This window comes from Monodelphis domestica, chromosome 7, assembly GCF_027887165.1.
Source record: "Monodelphis domestica isolate mMonDom1 chromosome 7, mMonDom1.pri, whole genome shotgun sequence".
In the NCBI taxonomy this organism is placed as follows: Eukaryota; Metazoa; Chordata; class Mammalia; order Didelphimorphia; family Didelphidae; genus Monodelphis; species Monodelphis domestica.
Window position 1 is genome coordinate 189,535,640 of NC_077233.1, and position 24,172 is coordinate 189,559,811.

The 24,172-nt window shown below is 36.0% G+C and overlaps 3 protein-coding genes across 9 annotated transcripts in view; 1 reads left to right on the forward strand and 2 right to left on the reverse strand.

Annotated features, from left to right (window-relative positions):
• The window catches only part of MYH11 (myosin heavy chain 11), a 134,361-nt gene extending 133,759 nt beyond the window's left edge, over positions 1-602 (reverse strand). For 2 of the 3 annotated variants that reach the window (XM_001366001.5, XM_001365941.5), the window contains exon 1: positions 219-601. The gene's annotated coding sequence lies outside the window, so the exon portion shown is untranslated. Of the gene's footprint in view, positions 1-218 lie in introns of all 3 variants that reach the window. The other variant, XM_007498607.3, reaches the window with a different exon arrangement.
• Positions 603-4,059: 3,457 nt separating this feature from the next.
• CEP20 (centrosomal protein 20) lies at positions 4,060-20,012 on the reverse strand. 5 transcript variants are annotated; one of them, XM_016423980.2, is made up of 5 exons: positions 19,676-19,878; positions 16,714-16,911; positions 14,346-14,430; positions 10,473-10,572; positions 4,060-6,740 (listed from the first exon to the last, which is right to left on the reverse strand). In XM_016423980.2, the coding sequence occupies exons 1-4, from the start codon at positions 19,701-19,703 to the stop codon at positions 10,515-10,517; spliced, it is 369 nt and encodes a 122-aa protein (XP_016279466.1). In that variant the 5' UTR covers positions 19,704-19,878; the 3' UTR covers positions 4,060-6,740; positions 10,473-10,514. The 5 variants fall into 5 exon arrangements, with proteins under 5 accessions (XP_016279466.1, XP_016279465.1, XP_001374877.1 ...); XM_016423979.2 differs by having other exon boundaries at positions 10,477-10,614; positions 19,676-19,850; XM_001374840.5 differs by having other exon boundaries at positions 10,473-10,614; positions 19,676-19,842.
• Positions 19,990-24,172, forward strand: part of ABCC1 (ATP binding cassette subfamily C member 1) — a 184,071-nt gene continuing 179,888 nt past the window's right edge. Inside the window, exon 1 of the mRNA XM_056806199.1 lies at positions 19,990-20,192. The gene's annotated coding sequence lies outside the window, so the exon portion shown is untranslated. The remainder of the gene's footprint in view (positions 20,193-24,172) is intronic.

Consider the following 24,172-nt stretch of genomic DNA (forward strand, 5'->3'; position numbering starts at 1 on the left):
TTTGCACACATAAAAAGTCACCTCCAGTGAACACGTTTATTACTTTGATGTTAACTAAAAAGCTCCCTCAAAGTTTGCATTAATAGCCTCCTTATTATAAGCATCTTAAGGCTGGTGCTCAACCCTGGCTCTGGAGCTGCAGAGGACGAGTGACCTCTGGTGCCAGGCTTTCCCCCACCCCCCCAACTCCCCTCGGACCCTTCTTGGCCACTACTTACAGATATCCTATTAGGGGAAACGGAGAAGGAACTGGAGAATTCGGATCCTGCACAGTTCACAGCTGGGACAGTCCAAGTCCCCTCTGCCTCTCCAGCCTCTCTATATAGAGGGCGAACTGATATGGGGTGGGAAGGATGGGGCGGGAGAGGGGGAACAGGGAGAAAAGGGGAGGAAGGGGGAGGGAGATGTGAGGGAAGGGTATGGTTCAAGGATACCGCCCTCTGCAGGGAAGATTGAATGAAGCGACCCCAAGACTTTTCCCAACAGCTGCCCGGAGGCGTGATACTGCGGGCTTGGAGATGCTGGGTCCGTGGTCTAGGAGGAGATACTGTTGAACCGGGTCTCCTTGTCGAAGCTTTCCCCAGGGCCAACGAAAGTGCAGAGCGTCTTCTTGAATTCAGTTTACATCTACAAGAGAGACAGAAAGATCTTTGCTCCCATCTCATCCTCTGTCTTTTTTCCCTCCCTCCACCCCCTTTAGCGATGACCAAAAGAGCAGCTCTAAGAACCCTAATTTTAACTTCTTCTTCCCCACCTGGAGACCAGGGAGAGGGGTTCGATCAGGGACTGGGGTACAGAAAGAGCTGGCATTCGTCAATTCTGTATCCCACGGTCATGTCTTTTCCTTCCCTCCCCACCCCCCTCCCGAAATCCTCCGAGAATATTTATTTGTCACATTCAATCTATTTGCGGAGAAGGCTGAAATGAAGGGAGGGTGACGCTGATAAGAACAAGGGAGGGGAGAGGATTTTGTGTTTTTACAGTCTATGGAACAGGGACCCCCAACTTCTAGGAGCTGAGGCCATTTGTTGTTTTGCCAGAAGTCTTTGGGGGAAGGGAAACTCTTCGTATTTCTTAGTTTTCTTCTGACACTCAAAATTTCATAGCAAAAACCAAATCAAAACAAAACAAAACAAAACAAAACAACCTAAAACCCTTCTCTGGACAAACGCACAGACACACACGTACACACTCATTCTTGGACACCCCATAAAAGGAAGAAGCGCTGGTAAATTATTAAGGGGCTAGAAAGGGATGAGGGAATTCACAGGCAACCCCGGAGGAGGAGCCCTGGTCCTTCATATTCTCGTTAAAATTCTTCCCCTACCATTTTGCTCTCAATCAATTCTGAGGTGATCTCCACCTCCACCCCAACCCCCAGTTTAGTGGATAAATATCTCCTAGGATGCGGAGAGCATCCCAAAAAGGGAAAGCCAAAGATCTTCCAGGAATTCCCATCAACCGCATACCGGATACGGGACTGCCCGCTCCCCCTGACTAAATATGGTTCCGTGGTGTAGCATCCCAACTCCAATGTAGTGCCCGAGAGGGCACTTCAACCTCCACTCTGAGGTTCCCCAAAATACACTCTTTCCTCTCCCTCGTTTCTCTAGATCTTATCAGGAGCGGTGAAGGGAAGGAGCTGGAAGGAATCGCATTCCACACAGGTTGTTTCTCAGTGACTGAAGGGAAGACACGAAGCAATTCTTCAGATAACTCTGTCGTTGTTCAGTCGTGTCTGACTCTCCATGACCTCCTAGGCTATTCTGTCCATGGGACTTTCTTGGCAAAGATACGGAAGTAATTTGCCCTTTCCTTCTCCAGTGGATTAAGGCAAACAGCGGTTAAGTGACTTGCCCAGGGTCACACAGCTAGTAAATGTGAGGCTGGATTTAAACTCAGATCTTCCCGGTTCCCATCCAGTGCTTTATCCACTGAGCTACCTAACTACCTTCAGATGACCACTGCAAACCCCAGATGGGTCTCAGGTATTTGAAAGGGTGGCTCTGAAGAAATGCATTGGGCTTATTTCCATTCTTCCTTTTTCCTGGGTATGCACTCTTTTGTCCCTTCTGAGCTTCTATAATAGAGTGGCCTGAGAGAGGCTGAGCCTTTCCCTGAAGACTCCAGGGAAACTTCCCCGACAACTAATTCTGTCCCCTTTCCCAATGGATTTTGTCTATATACAGTAAGGGTAATTTACTCTTTGGCAAAGTACCAAAGATTCTTTTCCATCCCTCTAGCATAAAGCTTACTTCTTCATTTTCATACACTCTCCCAGACCAGTCATAACTTCCCTAACTGGCATAGAAAAGTTGGGGTCAGTTTTTGCTGAGCAAAATGGATGTAAAGTAATTGGGAAAAAGATAAATGGGCTTCTGACACTGGGGCATTTTAGCAACAAGAACACTGTAAAAGGAGTGGAAATTGTCTGTCCCTGAGTTGGAGGATCTGCTAAGAAGATATTTTGTAGCAGGTTTAGTACAGTAATGGTGCTGAGCCATGAACACTGTGAGGGAGGGGAAAAGAACAACAAAAGAAAACCTAAATTTCTAGATTTTTTTAAACATTTAAGTTAGATACTGAGGTACTTAGTGTCCACTCCCAGCCCAGTGAAATTCTAGAGACAGAAATTAATCCCTCATATTAAGAATAGATATTTTCAAAAGAAGAATTAGCTTTTCCCTTTTAAAAGGACTTCCATTTAGGAAATACTATTGTGTAGAAAAAAAAGATTTGAGATATTAGCAATGGTCCCTCTTTCCTCAAATTATTTAAATCTTTAAGAGTAGGAATCACATCGTCTACCTCTTTGATATACTTCTTGTAATGCACAATTATGTACAAGTTTTGTTGTTGTAGACTCGTTTCAGTCATGCTCAACTCTGTTACCCCATTTAGGGTTTTCTTGGCAAAGATACTGGAATGTTTTGTCATTTCCTTCTTCAGTTCACTTTACAAATTAGGAAACTGAGCAAACAATATTAAGTAACTTGCCAGGGGTCACACAACTAGTGTTCAAGGCCAGATTTGAACTCAGGAAGATGTCTTCTTGACTTCAAGTCTGGCACTCTATCCACTGCACCACCTGTCTTAAGCACAAAAAGACATTCAATAAATGTTTTTGAGTGACTAAATGAAGTTTTATTACCACAGGATTGTTGAACCTTTAACAATATCCTATTACATCAATTCTAGAAATAATTTAATCTGTCATTTAATTAGATATTTTAAATAAAATGCAAGAGACAATATTCATTCTATTTAAAAATACTAGACAGCACAGCAATAAATGGAGTTTTCCTTAAGATAATCAATAGGATCTCTCGAAAACTATAAGCAAATATTATTTGTAATGGAGATAAGCCAGAAGGCTTCCCAATAAGATCAGGGCTGAAGCAAGGATACCCATCATCAGAATATTATTCAATATTGTTCTAGAAACAATAGAAACTATAGCAATAACAGAAAGGATTGGAAAAAATTAGAATAGGCAATGAAGAAATTAAGCTATCACTCTTTGCAGATATGATGATATACTAAGAGAATCCTTTAGAGTCAACTAAAAAACTAGTGGAAATAATGTCTTGTGCAAAGTTGTAGAATATAAATCCACACAAATCACCAGCATTTCTATATATTACCAATAAAACCCAGCAGCAAGAGATAAATTCCATTTAAAATAACTGCTGAAAAGCAAAATATATGACATCATTTATCATATGCATATATGGGTATGTGATTTGGGGTTTAGGCCTTTAAAAAATCACTCTATAGCAAAAATGAATAATATGGAAATAGGTATCAAGTGCCATTTGTACAACCCAGTGGAATTGCTTGTTGGTTCTGGGAGAGGAAAGAAAAGGGGAGGGGAAAGAAAATGAATCATGGAAACATGGGAAAATATCTTAAATAAATTAAATAAAAATAACTGCTGAGATTGGCCAATGACAGTAAAGGAAAGTAATAAATGTTGGAAGGGCTTGTGGCCACTCTAGTTTGATGGCAATCCAGGCTATCTCCAATTATCAAGAAATATCACAAAGTCCCAGGAGAACATTAGTTTAAATTCACTTTAATATTAAAAATCAATAAATGACAAAGTATTTTGAGATATGATACAAAATGAAATGACAATAGGATGACAACACCAAAAAAGTGATCTAATACTAGCTTGTTTATTTAAAAAAGCAGTCAAAAATTAGTCTTTTGTAGCCTTTTTAAAAGCCAACAGATATTGTAAATATTCTCTGACCATAAAGATGATGTACAAATAAACACATTTTTATAGGAAGGTCACAAACCTGTTGATTTGTTAGACCTAAGCTTCTCATAATGCTAAAAATCCACCTCTGCAACCAGCTTATTCTCCATCTTTCCATAATCTGTAGTCTTCACTTTTTTTTCTGTATTTTCCTTTTGTGTAGCCTTTGTAATCCTTTTGTAATCCACTTTTCTTCCCATTAATCCTATACATCCTTCAGAACTAACAAAATCTTGAATGCCTCACTAAAAATTACCAATGTTTACAGACTTCTGTATAGTTAACATCTTTTCCCACTAGATGAAGTCTTCTTTCTCTTTAGTTTTTAGTGTTTTACCCACTGAATCTAAAAACAGTTTAGTGTAAAGACTAGGCTTGGAGGCAAATATCCTCAACACTAAAAAGTAACTTCAGTGGCCTTGATTAATGCAAGCAGAAATTCTTTTTTAAAATCAGGGGAAAAGCTGTTCTTTGAACTTACTTCATATAATCATACAATGATTTGAGCATAAGAGGACTCTGGAATGTTAAAATACAGTCAAACTCTGGTTTACATTTATTCCATAATAGTGTGTGTGATTTGATGCCAGAACAATACAAATATTCATTTAAACAAAGGCTACACAAATATTATTAAAAAAAGGTACTTTAACCTCATTTATTGAAAGATACATTTAAATTATCAGTCATCTTAGTATAAAAATTATTACAAAACATTGCATCCAAAAGCACTAGTCTCTATTTAACACAATTCTAGTTAGCTACTCTTTTGCCGTTTTGACATCTGTACCAAAATTACAGTACTCAATTTTGATTGAATATATATAATCTTACATGATTGAAAATCCTGAGGTAAATTCAATGTTCACTGCCAACATCTTTGAAGTCTGAAGTTAATCTTCTGGGAAGAATCCAGACATTTTAAATTCCCACATACAATGCAACTCATAATTATAATCAGACTACAAATTTTATTTTAAAACTAGTTCTTATGATACTCTCGCATTTATATGGTTTTATTAGATCAGTTGTACATGAACTCTAACTTTTCAGTAAACTGATCTACTTAAAATCTAAAGACTTATAAGATGATGGCTAATGATAGTATTTATTTTTGTATTCTGGTAACACTTTTGATCTTTTAATCTCAAAACACTAAACATTATATCTCTTATCACCAAATATAAAATCAGTACAAAGTATTTTCAATTGGAGTCTTGCTTGAACTAAATAAAGCCCTTAACATTTTTCCTAATAAACAAGGGTTTACAGTTAAGGCTAAAAGTTCTCTATAACAAAAAGATACTTTTCAAAATTTTACTTTTATTAGATTGCATATGTAGCTTCTGTTGATCAGGTGCCATATTCTGTAATAATCAGAAACACGTTTTAGAGCAACTGGGAAAACATGTTAATTCCACATTAAGTATATAACTGCTCTAATAAATATGGGAGAAAGCACATTTTAGAAGAGTTTACAAGAAAATTTCAAAGTATCCTATTTTGAAGCCAAAATAAATTTTAATGAAAACTTTTAAAGTTTGTGAATTCAGGGTAGATACTTGGACATTTCATCTTTAAAATGTACCATCGAGGTATTTAGCTATATAAAGGCTAAATAGTACCATCTTTTTAACAGGTAGACACATCCTGGTATTTTAACCCAAAGCCTGTCTCTTCATTGCCTACACTTTCCATATTACAAAATAGCCCTTTGTTTTACTTAATGGAAATTTAAAAAGCTAGTTCTTGTCCAATCTCTAGATTAACCCTTTTGAAAAAAAGCATAAACTTTTCAAGGAAAGAGATTGGTAATTAAAAATTCATATTCAAAGAATTTTAAAATCCTTAACTATTAAAAACCAGCTCCCTGGAAAATCATAATATATTTCAAAAATTACTGATTAACCAAAGTTTTTCTTGTTTTAATGTATTTTTAAAGTAACCTTTGCACTTCAAATTTGTTCCACATTTATATGTATTTTAAATGAATTTTGCTATGTAACATAATTTTAGTTGGAGGAATAAATATACTGAATGAAGTACACTGAAAAACACACTGTGATGTATAATATAGTTCTGTTTTCCAGGAGGAATTAGAAAGGGAAAGAGGAGAGTTTCATGGCAAATGAATGCATTTTCATTTTCTACTAGTTTGGAATATCCTAAAATATTGCCTAAAAACAAAATGCTTATCTTTTTCAATTCAAATTCAATAAGCTTAGTTAACCTTTATTCACAAATGTAGAAACACATGAGATGGCTAAATGTGTTCCAAAAACTTGCATTTCTACAAAATACACATATTATTTGTATAGTGTTATATTGTGACAATAAATAGCAATTTAATATACATGCAGGGAAATTAAAAGATGTATATTTGCACCAAATGAAAGCTATCATTTCTTCACAGTTTGAGAAACATGATGATCTTCTGTATTAGTGCCCGTTATCCTTCACTTTTCTAAATGCCCATCTGAAATTCAAAACACATACAAAATATTTATACAGAATCAAAATTGGCAAGTTAGTTCTAAATAATATACTGGACTGTTTCCAACATTTTTTCTTCCATTTTAAATATTTTATGAGAATTTTCCTCCACTACAAGTCCTCTTCTGCTACTACCTCATGGTATGGAGAACAGTGACTCTGGATTCTTTAAAACCATGAGTTGGATCAAACTCTGCTGTGTGATGTCAAGCTCAAAAGGGTCTGGCCACAGATAACTGCTCAACAGATCAGTCTAGTTAAAATCAGAAGATTTATTATCAAAAAGTTGGGCAATAGAAGATGAATTTGTGGCTGTAGCAAATCATGAAATGAAAGCACAGAAGGGCCTGTGAATGTACATGAAATGAAAGCACAGATTAGTATCTGTGCAAAGAGTACTCACATTAATGAAATCACTGACCTTTAAAATTTTTAAGAATGAGAACTTTGTATAGTTTGGCACAAAAATAAAAGCATTGTATCTTCTTAAAGCAAAAGGTATAATTATAGCTTAACATACTTTTCCCAAACACTTAAAAATGAGTAGTAGAAATCTACATTATCATAATTTTAAACTATTCATTTTAAGGTAAATAGACTATTCTTGGAGAACTCCAAATATGTTAAGAGAACTGCAATTGCTTTACATCCAAAAGAAATAGAAATCTCCCCCCAAATTTTTGTGATAGCATTTTTAATCAGTATTCTCAGATGCCAGTTCTGCTTCCAAAGCACCCTCTTGTGGCAAGAAAAGAATTACCTAGTAATTCTCATACTATATAACCCTAAAAAAATGCCTTTGTATATTATATTCACTGAGAATTTTCTTAAATTATAGTAAAATATGACTAGAAATCATTTAAAGTTTCTAGGAAGTATGGAATATATGAGAATTATGCCCTAAAATTTTAAATTATAGAATGCTTACAGCAATAATTCCTGCTTTATGCACTTCTGCTCATTTTCTTTCATAACAAAGACATAAAGTATAACTATTGTAATAGTTATAAAATGTAGCAGATTAAGGATGGACTAATATGAGTTAACAATGAGATTTCAAAGATAGACTATAGGGATGTGGGTAAACAATTTTACTGAAAAGTACTGTGGAATGCAATGAATTTTGAATAATATAATAATGTAAGGACATTGTAACTAAACTAATAAGAAGTGATAATTTTTGGTGGGAGAATAAGAAAAATTAACAACTAAATTTAAGGTTGTAGCAGATTGTTTTAAAAAGGGGCATATTTTATCAAATCAGAATTTTTCAAGTTTAAAAGCAAGTTCAATGATAAAAGCCCTTTATATTATTTTTACATCTTAAATTCCCAACACCTAGAACTATTTAATTATCTTATAGATACTTCATACCAAATAACAAATAAGTAAAAGGTAATTATGTAGTAAACTTAGGTTTTCTGTCCCTTTGGAGTGGGGTGGGGAAAGGAGCACTCTTTAGGTTTCCTAATTAAGACAAAGTCAGACTCATAAAGCTGAAAGGGTGCTTAGAAATAATCTGGTTCAACCCCATTATTTTTCAGAGAGGTTAAAGCTTGCTCAGGCCCACTTAACACACCCATCTTCACCTCATCTGAAAAAGTCGGCCAGTAGTTCCAGAATCTAGATCATTCGCTCACAGCCCAGTGTACTTTCCACATACATTAGCTACAGGTTTAGAGGTTCCATCCTGCTAGTGAGTTTCTCTAGGTATTTGGAACATTAAAAATTAATTATCCTTTTTGAAACAGATGTATAAGTTTCAGAAGGTAAGGTTGGATTGGAGGCTACAAGATAATTTATATTTGAGACAGTTCATTCATTATTCAACTCAATCTGTTAAATTAGATTGCCTTTCTTTTCTTTCTTTTAAATAACCCTTACCTTCAGTCTTAAATCAATACTGTGTTTTCATTCCAAGACAGAAGAGAAGTAAGGGCTAGGCAATGGAGTTAGTTAAGTGACTTGCCCAGGGCCACACCAATAGAAAATATCTGAAGCCATATTTGAATTCAGAATATCTAGCTATATGACCCTGGGCAAGTCACTTAACTAACCCCATTGCCTAGCCCTTACTGCTTTCTGTCTTGGAATCAATACACAGTATTGATTTAAGACTGAAGGTAAGGGTTTTTTTTGTTTTTGTTTTTTTTTTTAAGCAAAGCCAGAGTAACCTTATTTTCTTTTTGACAGGGTTTATTACTAAACAAGTAGATCAAGAAGTGTTCCATATTTTAACTAGATTTGAACATCTGATGAAGTGTCTTCTTATAGAAAAGACGGAGAGATGCAAACTACAGATTTAGAACTAAGTGAATAAATAGCCAGACATGACAAAATAGTAGCTATTAACTGATATGATGTCAAATTTGCAGGCAAACTCGAGTAGAACATCCCAGAGATTTGTGCCTGGCACTATAAATAACTTGGTTTTTAGAAAAGCATAGATGGCAGAAATTAGAAAGGACAACTAATACAATGAATGACAATGAGGATTCCAAAAATATCTTGACAGGTTAAACTACCAGACTCAATCTATTAAGATGAAATTCAATAGGAGAAATGTAAAAACTACTTGTGCTTAAAAAAATTCTCAAATACAAAATGGGAAGAGCCTTCCTTTCTTCACCATGTCCCAAGTAAAAGAAAACCTATAGTTACCTTTTATTTAAACAGTTAGAATTTCTTAGTATGAAATATCTGTAAGATACTAAGTAACTCTAAGAGTTGGGAATTTAAGATGTTAAGAGGTAAAGAGCTTATACAATTGAACTTGTTTCTAAAATTAAAAAATTCCTTTATGATAAAATATACCCTACAATATAGCAGTGGTGTGGCAGGTAAAAAATTAATGTGATCTTGGGCCAAGAGGCTTAGCTTCCTGGAATAAAGAGGTGAAAGTGCTGCTATGCTGTTCCCCAACAAGAATACATCTAGTATATTTAGGATATCCAAGAAAGAGAAACCAGGACAGTAAAGGGGTTTGAGTCCATGTCATATGAAGATGGCAAAAAGATATGGCATTGTTTTAGCCTGAAGAGACCTTATAGCTGTCATCAAGGATGTGAAGGGCTATTGCAAATAAGAGGGATTTTTTACTTACTCTGCTTGGCACCAGAGGTCAGAACCAAGGGACAAATTTAGGCCTCTTAACTAAAATATCAGGATTAGAATCATCCATGAGTGGAATGGGCTGTCCTGAGATGCATGGCATTGTTCTCTTTTCTCTCTCTGGCCTCCACCCCCACTTGGCTGTTTTCAAGCAGAGTAACTTTGTCACATAGTTGCAAGAGATTTCTTCCTGGGTTAGGTCATATGGCTACAAAGATACTTTCCAACTAAAATTCTATTTCTATGAAGTACACTAAGGTCTAGTGAACAACAAACCTTTCATCAAGAACTCATTACTGAGTAGAAAGATCAACTAGAATCTCAGAATTTTGTTCTTAAAGTCATTTTCTCTCTGGGATTCTCTAAGGATAGCATTTTGGGGATAGGAGGTATAAATTAACATCACAGGGCAATTGGTACAAATAAAATTAGGCTCACAATGAAATATTCCATGCTTGTCAACTCCAGGAGGGGGAAGGGAAGAAAGAAGGGAGACAAATGAATCATGTGACATTGGAAGAAAAAAACCCAAAATAATGAGATATTCCAAGGGGAAAATGTATAGTAGCATTAACAGAACAGAAATGTATTTTTTAAAACTTACACACATCTCATGTTTTTTTTAATTGGACTGCCTGTCAAAGTTTCATCTTGGAGGCTGAAGTGAAGATCCTTTCATGAAAGTGGTTTGGATGCCATCTTCACTTGCATGTAAGAAATGAGATATAATTCCATATAAAAGAGGTCTACAGTAGAGAGGAAATAAAATCAATAAAAGCAGCAAATATGGTATTAAGATTAGAAGAAATATTTCTGAAGTTACACGACCCATATTGTCTTCTCTTCCCTCCTCCCTCCCAGAGCTGGTAAGCAATTTGATCTGGGTAACTCATGTCTAACGTTTCTTTTAAATCCAAAGTAGTTAACGTCATTTTACTACACACTTTCAAACTTGGATAAAATATATTATCAACAAGGACTACTGGGGATAAGTGACCAACTCAAGGTCAGAATTCTGCATAGTCTTCCTCCTAAAATCTTGTGGTACTGTCTTCTCTTCTTTCTTCTTCCTGTATAACCTTGCCCTCTCGGTCTTCCTTGCCAGATCATTGTCCATAACATAACCCTTAACTGTGAATATATTCCTTTGATCCAGTAAGACCACTAGGAGGGTTGTATTCTGGAGATTTTAAAAAATGGGTGGGGGAGGACTTGCTTGGACAAAAATAGTTGTAGCAGCTTTTTGTGGTGGTAAAGAATTGGAGATTAGGGGGATGTCCATCAATTGGGGAATAGCTGAACAAATTATGGTATATGATGGTGATGGAATACTATTGTGCTGAAAGGAATAATGAACAGGATGATTTCAGAAGAGCTGTAAAGACCTACATGAACTGATGCAAAGTGAAATAAGCAGAACCTGGGCTATATTATACACAGTAACTGAAACACTCTGTAACAATTCAATGTGATAAGACTTTGCTACTAACAGCAATATAATGATCCAAGACAATTCTGAGAACTTACAAAAAAAGAATGCTATCCATCTCTAGAGAAAGAACTGGAGTAGAAATGCGGATGAAAACATTTGACTTATCATTATTTGGGTATATGTTTTGGGATTTTGACTTTATAAGATTATTCACTTATAAAAATGAGTAATATGGAAAAGTTTTATGTGATATGTATATAACTCAGATTCAACTGCTTGTCAGCTCCAGGAGGAGGGAGGGAAAAAGGGAGACAACATGGATCATATTGCTTCAGAAAGTGGAACTTTGTTATTCAAATAAAATTTTAAAAAACTTAAAAAATTTCTGTGCCAGATTGCTTCTAAGGTCTCTTCTAGCTATGTCATATGATGCCATCCCAAACTAATTGAATCAAAAGTAAACTATATATTAATTGTGCCAATTTGGGGAAAATTTTTTTTTTAAACCCTTACCTTCTGTCTTGGAGTCAATACTGTGTATTGGCTCCAAGGCAGAAGAGTGGTAAGGGCTAGGCAATGGGGGTCAAGTGACTTGCCCAGGGTCACACAGCTAGGAAGTGGCTGAGGCCAGATTTGAACCTAGGACCTCCCATCTCTAGGACCGGCTCTTAATCCACTGAGCTACCCAGCTGCCCCCCAATTTGGGGAAATTTTTAAAAATTATCTCAAATCTTTCTTCATATAAGTTAAAAAAATTTTTTTTGCCTAACTTGAGATAAGAAGCAATTCAATTTTACAATTATGGATTCAAAAGAAGTCTTTTGCTTATTTTTGCTCTAAAAATGAAATATCATGAATATCTACATTTAATCAGTTGCTGTTCATTTAAGGTGATAAACTTTCATGGCACTATTATATGCTTGGTATTCCATATTAAAAGAAGATTATAATAAATATAAAACCAAACAAGCCTCTTTTAATGTAGGATCTTCAATATGTTATATACTAAAAAAAAACTGGTAAAGAGGATCTAGGTTAAAATGACTTCATACACTTCTTAGCTGTGTGACCTAGGCAAGTTACTATAAAAGGGAATTCTTTATTCCTGTTCTAATTTAACTGAGTACCTGGAGGTCTTTTTACCAAAGAGATGTGTAAAGATAAACTAGCCCACAGTGAAAGGAAGTAGAAACCAAGACAGGAAATGAGGTTATAAGGGGTTATAGGGGGAAGCTGGGTAGCTCAGTGGATTCAGAGCCAGGCCTAGAGATGGGAGGTCCTAGGTTCAAATCTGGCCTCAGACGATTCCCAGTTGTGTGACCCCGGCAAGTCACTTGACCCCCATTGCCTAGCCCTTACCACTCTTTCTGTCTTGACTCCAAGAAGGAAGGTAAGGGTTTAAAAAAAAAAGGGGGGGGGATAAAAGGCCAGTGTGAGGACTAAGAGGGGCTTTTTGACCTTTTTTGGGTTGGGAGGTAGTCACTGGTAGTTGGTCATTGGGGGTTGGTTGCTGATGGTGTGGGTTGGTGATTGGTTGTCAGTTGGTGGTTGGAAGTAGATATCTACATATATTGATTCTGTCAGCTGAGCTGAAGGGTGATCAGCTGGACTTTCTCTAGCCTGTTATGTATTAGGCAATTTCTTTCTCTACCTCTTTCCTACATTTCTCTCCTTTACTATATTCATTTTACTCTATTCTTTTACTACCTCTATTTTAATAAAACCAAATTGTTAATTGTTAAAAGCTGCTAGAAGATTTCTTTTCTCTGGCTTAAAGGAATATTAATTTACAACTCTACTATTTTCTCATTAAAACTTAAGTTATGAAAAGCTGCTCTCTTATTTTGTCAAAACTCCTAATTTAACCCTTATAATACTTAACCCCAATTGCCCAGCCCTTGCCATTCTTCTATCTTAGAATCAATACTCAATATTTTTACCATATCAGTACTCAGTATCAAGTCTAAGACAGAAAGGCTTAAAAAAAGTTAGTAAAACTGGAAATGTATGTCACACATTTTAAAAGCTAGATTTCAGTGTAGTAAACAAACTAGAAAAAGAATGTTTGAAGCTCTCATCATATTAAATATAACTTCATAAATTCTTGGAAATATTGATTACCTTAGATATCACATATAGCAATCAGTTTTAATTTTAAAAACAATTTTAGGTTTAAATTCTAAAAAATAAATATCCCACTTTTTAATTAGAATCATATTGTACCTACTTCTAAAAAATAGGAGATAGCTAAAAAACTACCACACAATGTGAAAAAAACTATTAAAATAGAAATAGAAAAAAATACATTTTTTAAAAAGCAAAGAAATAGAGAGCATTGTATCTGAGATAAGTTGGTACCTACAGGCTAATGATGAAGTAAAATAATGTGTATGATGTGTGATAGAGGCAAGTTAGAGAGAGAGAACTTCAGGCTTGCAAACCAAGCTGGGAACCTTCTCTATTTCTATTACATATGCTATTAGTCATGAAATAATTAAATGGTACTAAACTCTAAAGCCTTATTTACTTGGCACATGAATAATTTGAAAAAGACAACTCAGAAAATTTATGAATGAACAAGTCTTAAACAAAGAGTTACACTTCTGAACAAGAAAAGTGATTTTCTTCACATTGTTTTTCCAAATGTTCTTTATTCATTCATTGAACTATAAATATTTATTTAATGCCTATCATGTGCAAGAAACTAAGCTAGGTATCTATTGTAGGGAATATAAACAATAAGATACAGTCTCTGAATTTAAGAGAGCATTTTACCAGGCAACCACTGAATGACCACAAGAATTTCAGCTACGGTTTACTGGAGCAGGCCTAAGAAAGCATTTGCAAAAATATCTGGCCTTGCAAATTGCTTTTCAAGAAAATCCGGTTTGCTACAAGAGCCCAAAATTTGTCCACTTTACAAACCTTGACTTACAAACTAACTTCTATTGTTAGCTAAAACAAACATTAGGAAATAGCTTGCCTATATAGATGTGGATGAAGAAAACAAAAAAAAGGAAAACTTTTAAAGAAATAACATCTTACACTGTTTTTGCATTCGAATCTTCAAATATATTTAATTCCTTAATGAGAAATTGTCTTTCCAATGGCATTGCTGGTTGACCAGATTCTGAAAAAGTAAGACTATTTTTATTAAATCCTCAGGTACCATAAAACATAAAATAATTCTGCAAAGAGTTTCATTTCCAAGTTTTATAAAAGTTATGGAAGTAAACACTATATACTATATGATCAACTGAATAGTTTATTTTTTAAGAGGACAATCAACATTAGAGATTATAAATCAGATATAGATGCTAACTGGCGTCTTTCAGAAAATATTTTAAAAGCGACCTATAAAAAATGGCTAAACTTTTAAGATTATACAACCTTACTGACATCACATGTTTTATTTTCTCCTAGGTTAAGCAAAAGAAAAAAAAAACACTAGCACAAGACTGATTGAATTTTTATAAACAGGAATTGTTAAAAATAGTTAAAGCTTCCTTCAAAATCAAATGAAGAGAAAAAATGACATCAAAATTCATTCTATCAATGAAATAAGTTCAATAGTATAAAAAGTGAGAGTCCTTTTCCTTGCCCCAAGAAATACATGGTTTTACCACTGAAGAGTACCATTCTAAGGTGATGAATAGCCTGGAACCATAACCATATAGTCACTAAACTTAAGCCTTATTTAACTTCAAACTCATAGTTGCTGCTCGTTAGATTGTTTCAGTCATGTCCAACTCTGTATGACCCCATTTGGAGTTTTCTTGGCAAGGATAATGGAATGGTTTGCTATTTCCTCTTCAGCTTCTTCCAGATAAGGAAACTGAAGCAAACTGAGGTAAGTGACTTGTCAGGGTCACATATCTAGTAAGTATCTGAGGATGATTGAACTCAAGTCTTCTTGATGCCAGACCTAGCACTCTATCCACTGTGCCACCTACCTGTCCTTCAGGTCATTAAACTCCTTTAATTTTTTAGTTTCTTCATTTCATTTCTCTATTAGCCTAGAAGGCAGTGAATGTTTAACAAATATTAAGAGCCAATAAGTGATAAATGGTAGCGGTAATCCAATTTCTAAATCTAGATATAAATAATTGCAAAGTAATAGCATGTCCTCCCTCCCCTAGAAGTGATGCATTTTCTGTTAGTCTTTTTCTCATTAAAAATTTTGTCTCACTCTAATCTCTAAAATGTGAAGAAGTTCATGTTTTGTTCTGGGAAGGGCTTTAGAAATCTTATTTAATTCTACATAAATCAGTAAACTAAAGCATTAATGGAAAAATTCAGGGTAATATAATTCAAAATATGCTATCTACTTAGTGTAACAAATATAAAAAAGGCAAAGGACAGATGCCTGGGCCAAATTTTAAATTACACATAAGACATTTTAAAGTGATTTGTACTATATTTCAAATATCTATAATGTTTTCACAAGAGTTAATCCTCCAACTATAAAGTTTTCAATCCATTTGGGACATGGTCTTTGAGAATTTCTGTGACTGAAAAATTTACTGATTAACCTTTTTAAAATTAGCCAGGCTGGTCTTTGGCAGAAAAGTTTTCCAGCTTTGTATGACCTGTACTATAATACTTTAAAAATTAATGGTCAGTATATTCTAATAATGTCTGTATCTTTAAAGTTCCATGTTATCAATTCAATTAATCCTGACAAGGAACTCTAGTTCTATTTGATAGTAGGAATACTTATACTGACAACAGAAAAACTGAACAAATGATTAAGTTAACCAAACTGATTTTGAACATACCTAATTATCACCAGAATAAAACTGCCCTAGAGATCAAAAACCAATTGGATTTATTAACAAAAAGAAAACTATGTACTTACTAAAGAGTGCTTCATTTGCAAAGGGAAATTACAAGGACCAAGTAGTTCATTGTGCATAGTAACAGCAATGTCTTAAAAGATGAATAAATTTGAAAGACTTGGCTATGTGGATCAATACAATGATCCAAAACAGAGGATCTATGACAAAAAAATGTGACATGAATTGAGCACAAATTGAAGTATAATTTTCTTGCTTTTTTTCCCAATAAAGTTAATAAGGAAATGTTTTATATGATTTCACACATATAACTGATATATTACCTTCTCAGTTGATGGGAGGGAGGGAGGGAGAGAATTTGTAACTCAAAATTTTAAAAGAATGTTAAAAAAAAGTAAATAATAAAATTTTTAAAGAATACCTCAGTTATAAAGTTGTTTTCTAACAAACTGGCAAAGGTTATGAGATCTTGGTTAGGGCTTAAAAAAAAAGATCAATAGATTATATCAAGTCTCCACATCTATTTTTGCTGATAAAACTGGATCATGAAGCTAAATTACCTTTGCAAAAAATGGAGAAACGGATGATGATTCATTTAACAAACAATCTATACTTACCAGCTGCAAGGACAGATGCTGAATACTTATATTTGTTGAATTCCAAATACTCCCTAATTAATTCATTAATTAGAAGGTTTTCATGAGACAGTGGTGGAGGTTTTTCACCTTGATCATCTAGTGCATTAAAAACTTCAGCTCGGATCTTTGCTCTTAAGTGGCCCAATACACCTCTTTTTTCCAGTGTATCCTTTAAAACTATTAAATAAGACAACATTTTAGTACAAGAAATCTAAGATAAATCATTGATCATTTTTATAGATATATTGTTATTAGGCAACTTGGGATTTACACCAAAATAAAAATAAATTTAAAGTGTTACCAACATAGCAAGGAATGATAGGTTCAGACTAAGCACTGGGGCTTCTTCTAAACTCAATCACTGACTTCTGGACCCCAGCACTAATCTACCTCCCCAGTTCCATCCACTTAGCAGGTAATAATTATAGTACTATATATACTTTACTATAGTAAAGGTACTATCAATCCTGAACTCCACTACTCCCTACTTTTTTTAAGCTGTCAGCTATTTTCCAATGACAATTCATATGATATACAGAAAGGCAAATATATTTTTAAACTATATGGTAACTTTTTTTGTTTCTATTTTAGATAACAAACCAAAACATTTTGGGCGATGGAGAAGATGATGAGACAGCAGGGAATGTTTGGAGGAATGGTCAACACTCAAAATTTACATGTAACATTTGGCAAATTCAAAATTCTATATGGCTATAGAAGTTGTGTAATTAAAAAGTTTAATGGCCTTTTAAATGACCTCTTTTATACAAGAAGCTAAATCCCTCAATTTACCTGTATATGTAAGTATAGCTACAACCCCAGCATCCTATGCAATTGTTATTAGTTAACTGAGTGCCCATGCTGTGTTTTATTTCTCCTTTACCTACTGCATACAGAATGCAAGCCACCTAGTCATCACCGGAAGTGAGGAAAAAAAAGACCTGGTTCCTTTAGAGAACTTTTACTGTAGCTGAAGAGACCAAATTATAAATTTATGGAATCTTAGGACTGAAAGGGTTCATGAACATCATCTAGTCAAAATCTCTCATTTTGAAGAGTTCTGAGGAAACTCAGGCCAGAGAGGTAGAAGTAAGTATCCATAGTCATAAGTACAGTAGTTGGAAGCAAAGCCTAGATAAACACGCAGGTCTCCAAATTCTTGCTTGGCCCTAACCCTCTCATATTTCCATAACATCAATCAGGGAAAAATACCAACATAGATGCAAAACACTATAAAAATGTGAGTTGTTATCATGACAGCATAAGCTGAGCAACATCAGGGTATGATGATCTGGGAATAAAACCTTTGGAGTCACTAACACCTGAGGAGTTCAATTCCTGATTCTGGTACACACAAGTTCTATGGCCAGAGGCAAGTCACTTAACTTTCTCAGGGGCCTGGGCAGACTGAAGTAGCTGGATGGTTCAGGAGATACAATGCCTGACCTCAGAGTCAAAAAGACCTAAGTTCAAATACAGACACTAAGAACAGTGCCTGGCAGATAGAGATCAATAATCATGTTGATTTGCTAACTGACCCTAGGCCTCAATTTCCCCATTTGTAAAACAGGGCTTCCAAGAGCACCTATTAGGTTGCTGTGAGAAAAGAATGAGAAAATACAGGTCCTAAAAATGGCTTAGTGTTTAAGCTATTAAAGACTTAATAGTTTAAAATAGCAGTGTTTTTTGAGATAGTCAATACATTTATTAAGAAGAGCCTTCTGACTGGGAAACAAAAGCAAAAGTTAATCCCTTTCTCTAGGTGTTCAGTCTAATGAAGACAGCAAGCTACTGTAGAAATAAGCTACATATGCTAAAAAATGTAAGTGAATAAGCAATAAGGTTAAAGAGGAAATAATCAACAGAGCAAAGGCACTAGAATTAAGATCAGTAAAGGCTTACTGTTGAAGGTGGAATTTTAGCTAAGATAGCTTGTTCTTTTTGCAAACTCTAAAGGTGCTATAGAAAAGCTAGTTATTTTAAAATAAGGTGATTCACTCTAAATGAACATCCTAATGCAAACACCAACAACATGGAAATAGGTTCTGATCAAGGACACAAGTTATACCCAATGAAATTGCGCATCGGCTGCGGGAAGGGTGAGTGGAGGGGAGGGAGGGAAATAATGTGATTATTGTAACCAGGGAATAATGTTCTAAATTGACTAAATAAATTAATTAAAATAAAATAAAATAAGGTGATTCTTGGATCTGCATCAGGACCTGCAGCATGGATAACCACACTCCCGAAACTTAAACTCGAGTGGTGGGCGTGGGGGGAGGGGAACGAAGTCTTATGACATTTTCAGGAAAGATTTGTGGAGGAGGGCGAGAATTGTGAATAGGACGAAGAGGGAGTCGGTAAACACGTTTAGGGAACAGAGAAATGTTTGGATACTACCTGCCCCCAGGTCTAGTAAAATCTGAGCTCCTCTAGGGCAAAGACTGTCTTTTGCCTCTTTTAGTATCCCCTAGCACTTAGCGCAGTGTAGGGCTGCCTCCATCTTTCCATAATATAAATCACTGGGGGAAACATTAGCACAGCAGGGGCTCAACAAATGCTTACTGACTAATCATCAATCAATAAACATTTATTAAGTGCTGACTACGTGCCAAACACCCGGCAAAGCGCCGGATACAAAAAGCAAAATTAAACAAAGTCCCAGCCCTCCAGTTCACCAACTAACGGGAGATTAAAAACAAAACAAAGCAAGAAAAAGCGAACTGAAATTCACTTCTAAGCCAACAACCTTGTTCTGACAGCCCGCCTTCGGGGCCAGGGAAGTGGATGAAGCGAGCCCCCACCCTGGCCGTCCACCTGGTCCTCCCCGTCCTACTTCCCGCCCCAGCCCCTCCCCCGCCCGCGGGCCGGCTGGTAGTCTCCCAGTTCCATCCACGTCCCAGACTGAACTGCCCTGGCTCTACGCCCGTTCTTCTAGTACCTGCTTTGAGCTCCGCAACAGTCGCCATTTTCCAACGGCCACCAGAATAAAAGCGGAGGGGAGAGGTTGGGCCGGGGTAAGGGCAGCGCGCCTGCGCATTACACCGCCCCGCCCCTCTGTGGTATCTGAACGCCCAGAGTCCCAAGCCGCTCGGTCGCTCGCCACGCCCTTCACTCTCTCTAAACCTAGCGGGAAAATTCGAGGATTTGCGCAGACGCTTCGCCTAAGGGCCAATCGGATGGCTTCATGGGCGGGGCCTCTGACCCTCAAAAGCGGCCCTTAGGGACGTGTGAAGCTGATGCGGTTTAGTTCTGTTTGTTTCCGCTTTCGCTTGTGTTGTTGAGAGTACTTCACTTATGGGCGGATGGAGAGACATGGATGGGTTGCGGTGGACGTCATTAGAGAAAACATCTTAACCAATGAGATCACAGGTCTAGATAATTCTTTGAGTGTTCAGGATAGATCCAATGGGAAAGAACTCAGGAATTAAGAGACTGTGGAAAAATCCAGCTATGAGGTAAAGGCATAGTAGTGAGAATGCAATAGAAGGGGTATATCCAAGAGATACTTTAAAATTAGCAAAAAAGAACTGGTGACATGAAAAATGGAGAAATTGGAAGGCTAACAATAATAGCTGAGGGTTACATGGTGCTCTAAGATTTACAAAGCCCTTCACAGAATGATCACGTCATTCTCAAAACAGCTCAAGGAGATAAAATCTACATGTATCATCCTCAGAAATCAGAGAATCATAAATTTAGAAATGGAAAGGATTTTTGAAGCCATTTGGACCAAACCTCTCATTTTATAGATGAGAAAACAGGCCCAGAGACTTGAAGTGGCTTACTTAAGGCCAACAACCTAATAAAAAGCAGAATTTCTCTGACAAGGGAAAAAGCTATTACCCATAATAAATTGTATTCCCCACTCTCCAAAACTTTAGCAGATCATTTTCTGAGAGATGAACAACAGGTTTTTACAATCCACACACCACCTCCCTCCTATTACTGAGAGGATTAGAGATTAAGGCATTATTATAATTACTATTTCATGATCAAAAAATGCTGCAGGTCATTTGAGTTCAGAAGAGTAAGGTTCCATTTCCTGAAAATTAAAGTGATTCATCTGTTAAACAGGCATACTTTTCTTGAGAAACTATTAGCCAAGCTGGGAGAAAATGAACTTTTCCTAACCACCCCTTTCAAAGATGGAATTTTACAAAGTAGAAACATCTAATGTTAGGAACTACATCATGTTGGGATAGTCTTTTTAAAAAAAAATAAATTATTATGTTTATGTATCAGAGACTTCTGCAGAAAGCTGAGAACCGAGCCCAAATTGTTGATTTAAGATAGATTTTAGGGAAGTTTGCACTTTTGGGCCTGAGAAACTACACAAAAGAAGCTGTATAAGGCTCTTATACATATATAATGCATACAGTACAAGTTGAAGATCTAAATTGCTTTTTAAAGAGGATTTGGGTTTGATCTGCTTGACTCCCAAGGGCAGAATTAGGAAAAAGAGGTGAAGTTACCTAGAGATAGATTTCAGCTTGATAAGAGGATAGACTTCCTAACAATTTTATCTCTCCCATAATGGAATGCACAGCCTCAGAAGATAGTGATTTTTCTTTCCCTGGAAGGCTTAAAGCAAATCTGGTGAACCACTTGTCGGGATAATAGAAATGGAATTCTTGTTTGAATGTGGCAGACTTGACTAAGAATTTCTTTATAACTCAGAACAAGTGGTACAAAACAAATCCTGAGAAGTAAAGTCCCATCAAATCACCCTTTAGACATGATCAGGAATCACTTAACCTTACAAAGAGAAGCCAAATTGTGGCTAACTAACTATTCTAGGTTTTCCCCACACAAAGAAGGGAGTGGTGATGTCAGCTGATTTGTAAGAGTAAAGCACTAGAAAATGCAAAGCTATTTTTTCAATGCTTTTCTCCAATTATCGGGATTATTCGGGGGTTATTTTTTCCTCTTTAAAAAAACAAAAGTTTGTTGTTCATTTGTGTAGATTCTTGGTGACACTGTGGACCATATCCTGCCATTACTGTTCATGGGGTTTTGGTACCAAAGATACTGTAGTGGTTTACCATTTTTTTTCTCCAGTAGACTGAGACAAACTGGGCTAAGAGGATCATACAGCTGGTAAGTGTCTGAGGTATTTGAAAGTCTTCCTGGCTCTAATCAACTGAGCCATCTAACTCCTTCCCTCATTCCCATTTTAAGGTGAGTTAATTTAATCAGATTGCTAAACCTACCTGAAATATTTAAGTCTGAAGGTCTGAGAGTTTTCATTGTGTTCAGGAAGGAGAGTGTAGTTGTCTTTCTTTTAAAAAAGTTTTATTAGTGTCCCCCCCCCCCAACTCCTATTTCTATTGTATAGGAAGGGTAATTTTCAATCTTGATATCCTTGGGAAAGGACAGGCTTTAGGGGCTCTATAGCAGGAACTTTGAATGCTAACCTTGGAGAAAGATGGAAGATTCAGAGCACAGTTCATTGAGGCAATTGGAAGCTCCAAGCCCATATGGGAATTTATTTATTTTCATTTTAAAATATTTTTCCATGTTTATTTGATTCATTTTCTTTCTGTCCCCTCTTCTCTTCTCCTTTCCAGAACCAACAAGCAATTCCTTTGGGTTATACAAATGTTTTTACTTGATACCTGTTTCCATATTTGCTATAGAGTGATCTCTTAAAGCCTAAACCCTGTGATAAGTGATGTCATATGTTTTTCTTTTGCATTTCTATTCCCATAGTTCTTTCTTTCAATGTGGATAGCATTCTTTCTCATAAATCCTTCAGGAGTGTCCTGGATAATTGCATTGCTGCTAGTAGATAAGTCCATTACATTGGATAGTTCCACAATGCTTCACTTTCTGCATAGTGTTCTCATGGTTCTATTCATTTCACTCTGTATCAGTTCACTGAGGTTCTTCTAGTTCACATGGAAATCCTCCATTTCATCATTCCTTACAGCACAATAATATTCCATCACCATCATATACCACAATTTGTTCAGCCATTCCCCAATCAAGGAATCAAGGGTTGTCTTCATTTTCCAATTTTTTGGCACCACAAAGAATGAGGCTATGAATATTTTTATGCAAGTAATTTTCCTTATTATCTCTTTGGGGTACAAACCTAGTAGTGATATTGCTGGGTCAAAGTGTATTTATGCATTCTTTTAAAGCCCTTTGAGCATAATTCCAAATTGCCTTCCAAAATGGCTGGATTAATTTACAACTCCACCAGCAATGTGTTACTGTCCCAATTTTGCCACAATCCCTCCCACATTTATTATTTTCCTTTACTGTCATATTGGCCAATCTTCTAGGTATGAGATTGTGTTTCAGGGTTGTTTTGATTTGCATTTCTCTAAATATATGTGTATGTATATATAAAACACTTTTTCACCACAATGGAAATTTAGAATGGGGATTCTATATATCTATATTATATATATATATATTCTATATATATCTCCCATAATAAGGGACCCAAACCTGAGATAAGGCTTCTACTCTGAAGCAGTCAGCCAGATAGATTCTAAATGCCTCTAGTTAAAAGGTTTGTTTGTTTTTTTTGCTTCAGACTTTCATAATAGGTCTCTCTTGGTTTTATCTATACTGTCCTCTTCTTACAACAGCTTTTCATGCATTCCTGTTTGAATGGCAATCCTGTATCCCAAGCCTTAATGCCTTAATGATCTGCACTTTTAAAAAAATCACTTAAAAAAAAATCACTTGGCTGAATCAACAATGCCCCTAGTATGAACTTTATACCAGTAACCATGACCTTTCTTTAGCAGCCTTCTCCTCTCCCCTCTCCTCCCATTTTTATGGACTATTTATTCTCTAGGACCTCTAAACCATTCCTCCCTATCTTCTGGGCTTTTACAAACCCTGATCTCACCTCACTTTTCTCCTCTTCCAAGTTCATCTCTATACTTAATCAGTTCATTTCTACATGGCCTCTGCTCTACTATTTATTCCATTACCCTTTTTGTTCTATAGAAGCTCACATTGCCAAACTCCAACCTGTTCTTACTCCACATCTGCTTCTCTGGCTCTTTCTCATTTGCTACTAAAAGAAGTTAGAAACTAAGTTGACTGAGAACCTGACAAATTTGTGATCTAATCTCAACTGGGCTGTCACTTTAGTAAGGCAATCCTTTTTTTCCTCCCTAATTGATCCCCCTCCCCACAGAAGTTGCTCCAAACTTTTCTTTTCTCCTCAAGCATCCTACACTATCCTCTCTTCTCAGCTGAGAACTTTGTTCCTTGTTTTACTGAGAAAATGAAGGCCACACCTCACACCTAGCAGTTTGGCTAACATGACAGCAAAGGAAAGTAATGAATGCTGAGGGGGATGTGGCAAAGTCAGGACATTAATGCATTGCTGGTGGAGTTGTGAATTGATCCAGCCATTCTGGAGGGCAATTTGGAACTATGCCCAAAGGGTGCTAAAAGACTGTCTGCCCTT

What these genes read in the sequence shown, in the direction of transcription:
- CEP20 (XM_016423979.2), bottom strand. Translation starts at nt 19,703, where the DNA reads ATGGCGACTGTTGCGGAGCTCAAAGCAG. An exon ending in AGCATCTGTCCTTGCAGCTG is followed by an intron (nt 14,431 to 16,713) that starts GTAAGTATAGAT and finishes TTACTTTTTCAG; the next exon opens with AATCTGGTCAACCAGCAATG. An exon ending in GATTCGAATGCAAAAACAGT is followed by an intron (nt 10,615 to 14,345) that starts GTAAGATGTTAT and finishes TCTCTACTGTAG; the next exon opens with ACCTCTTTTATATGGAATTA.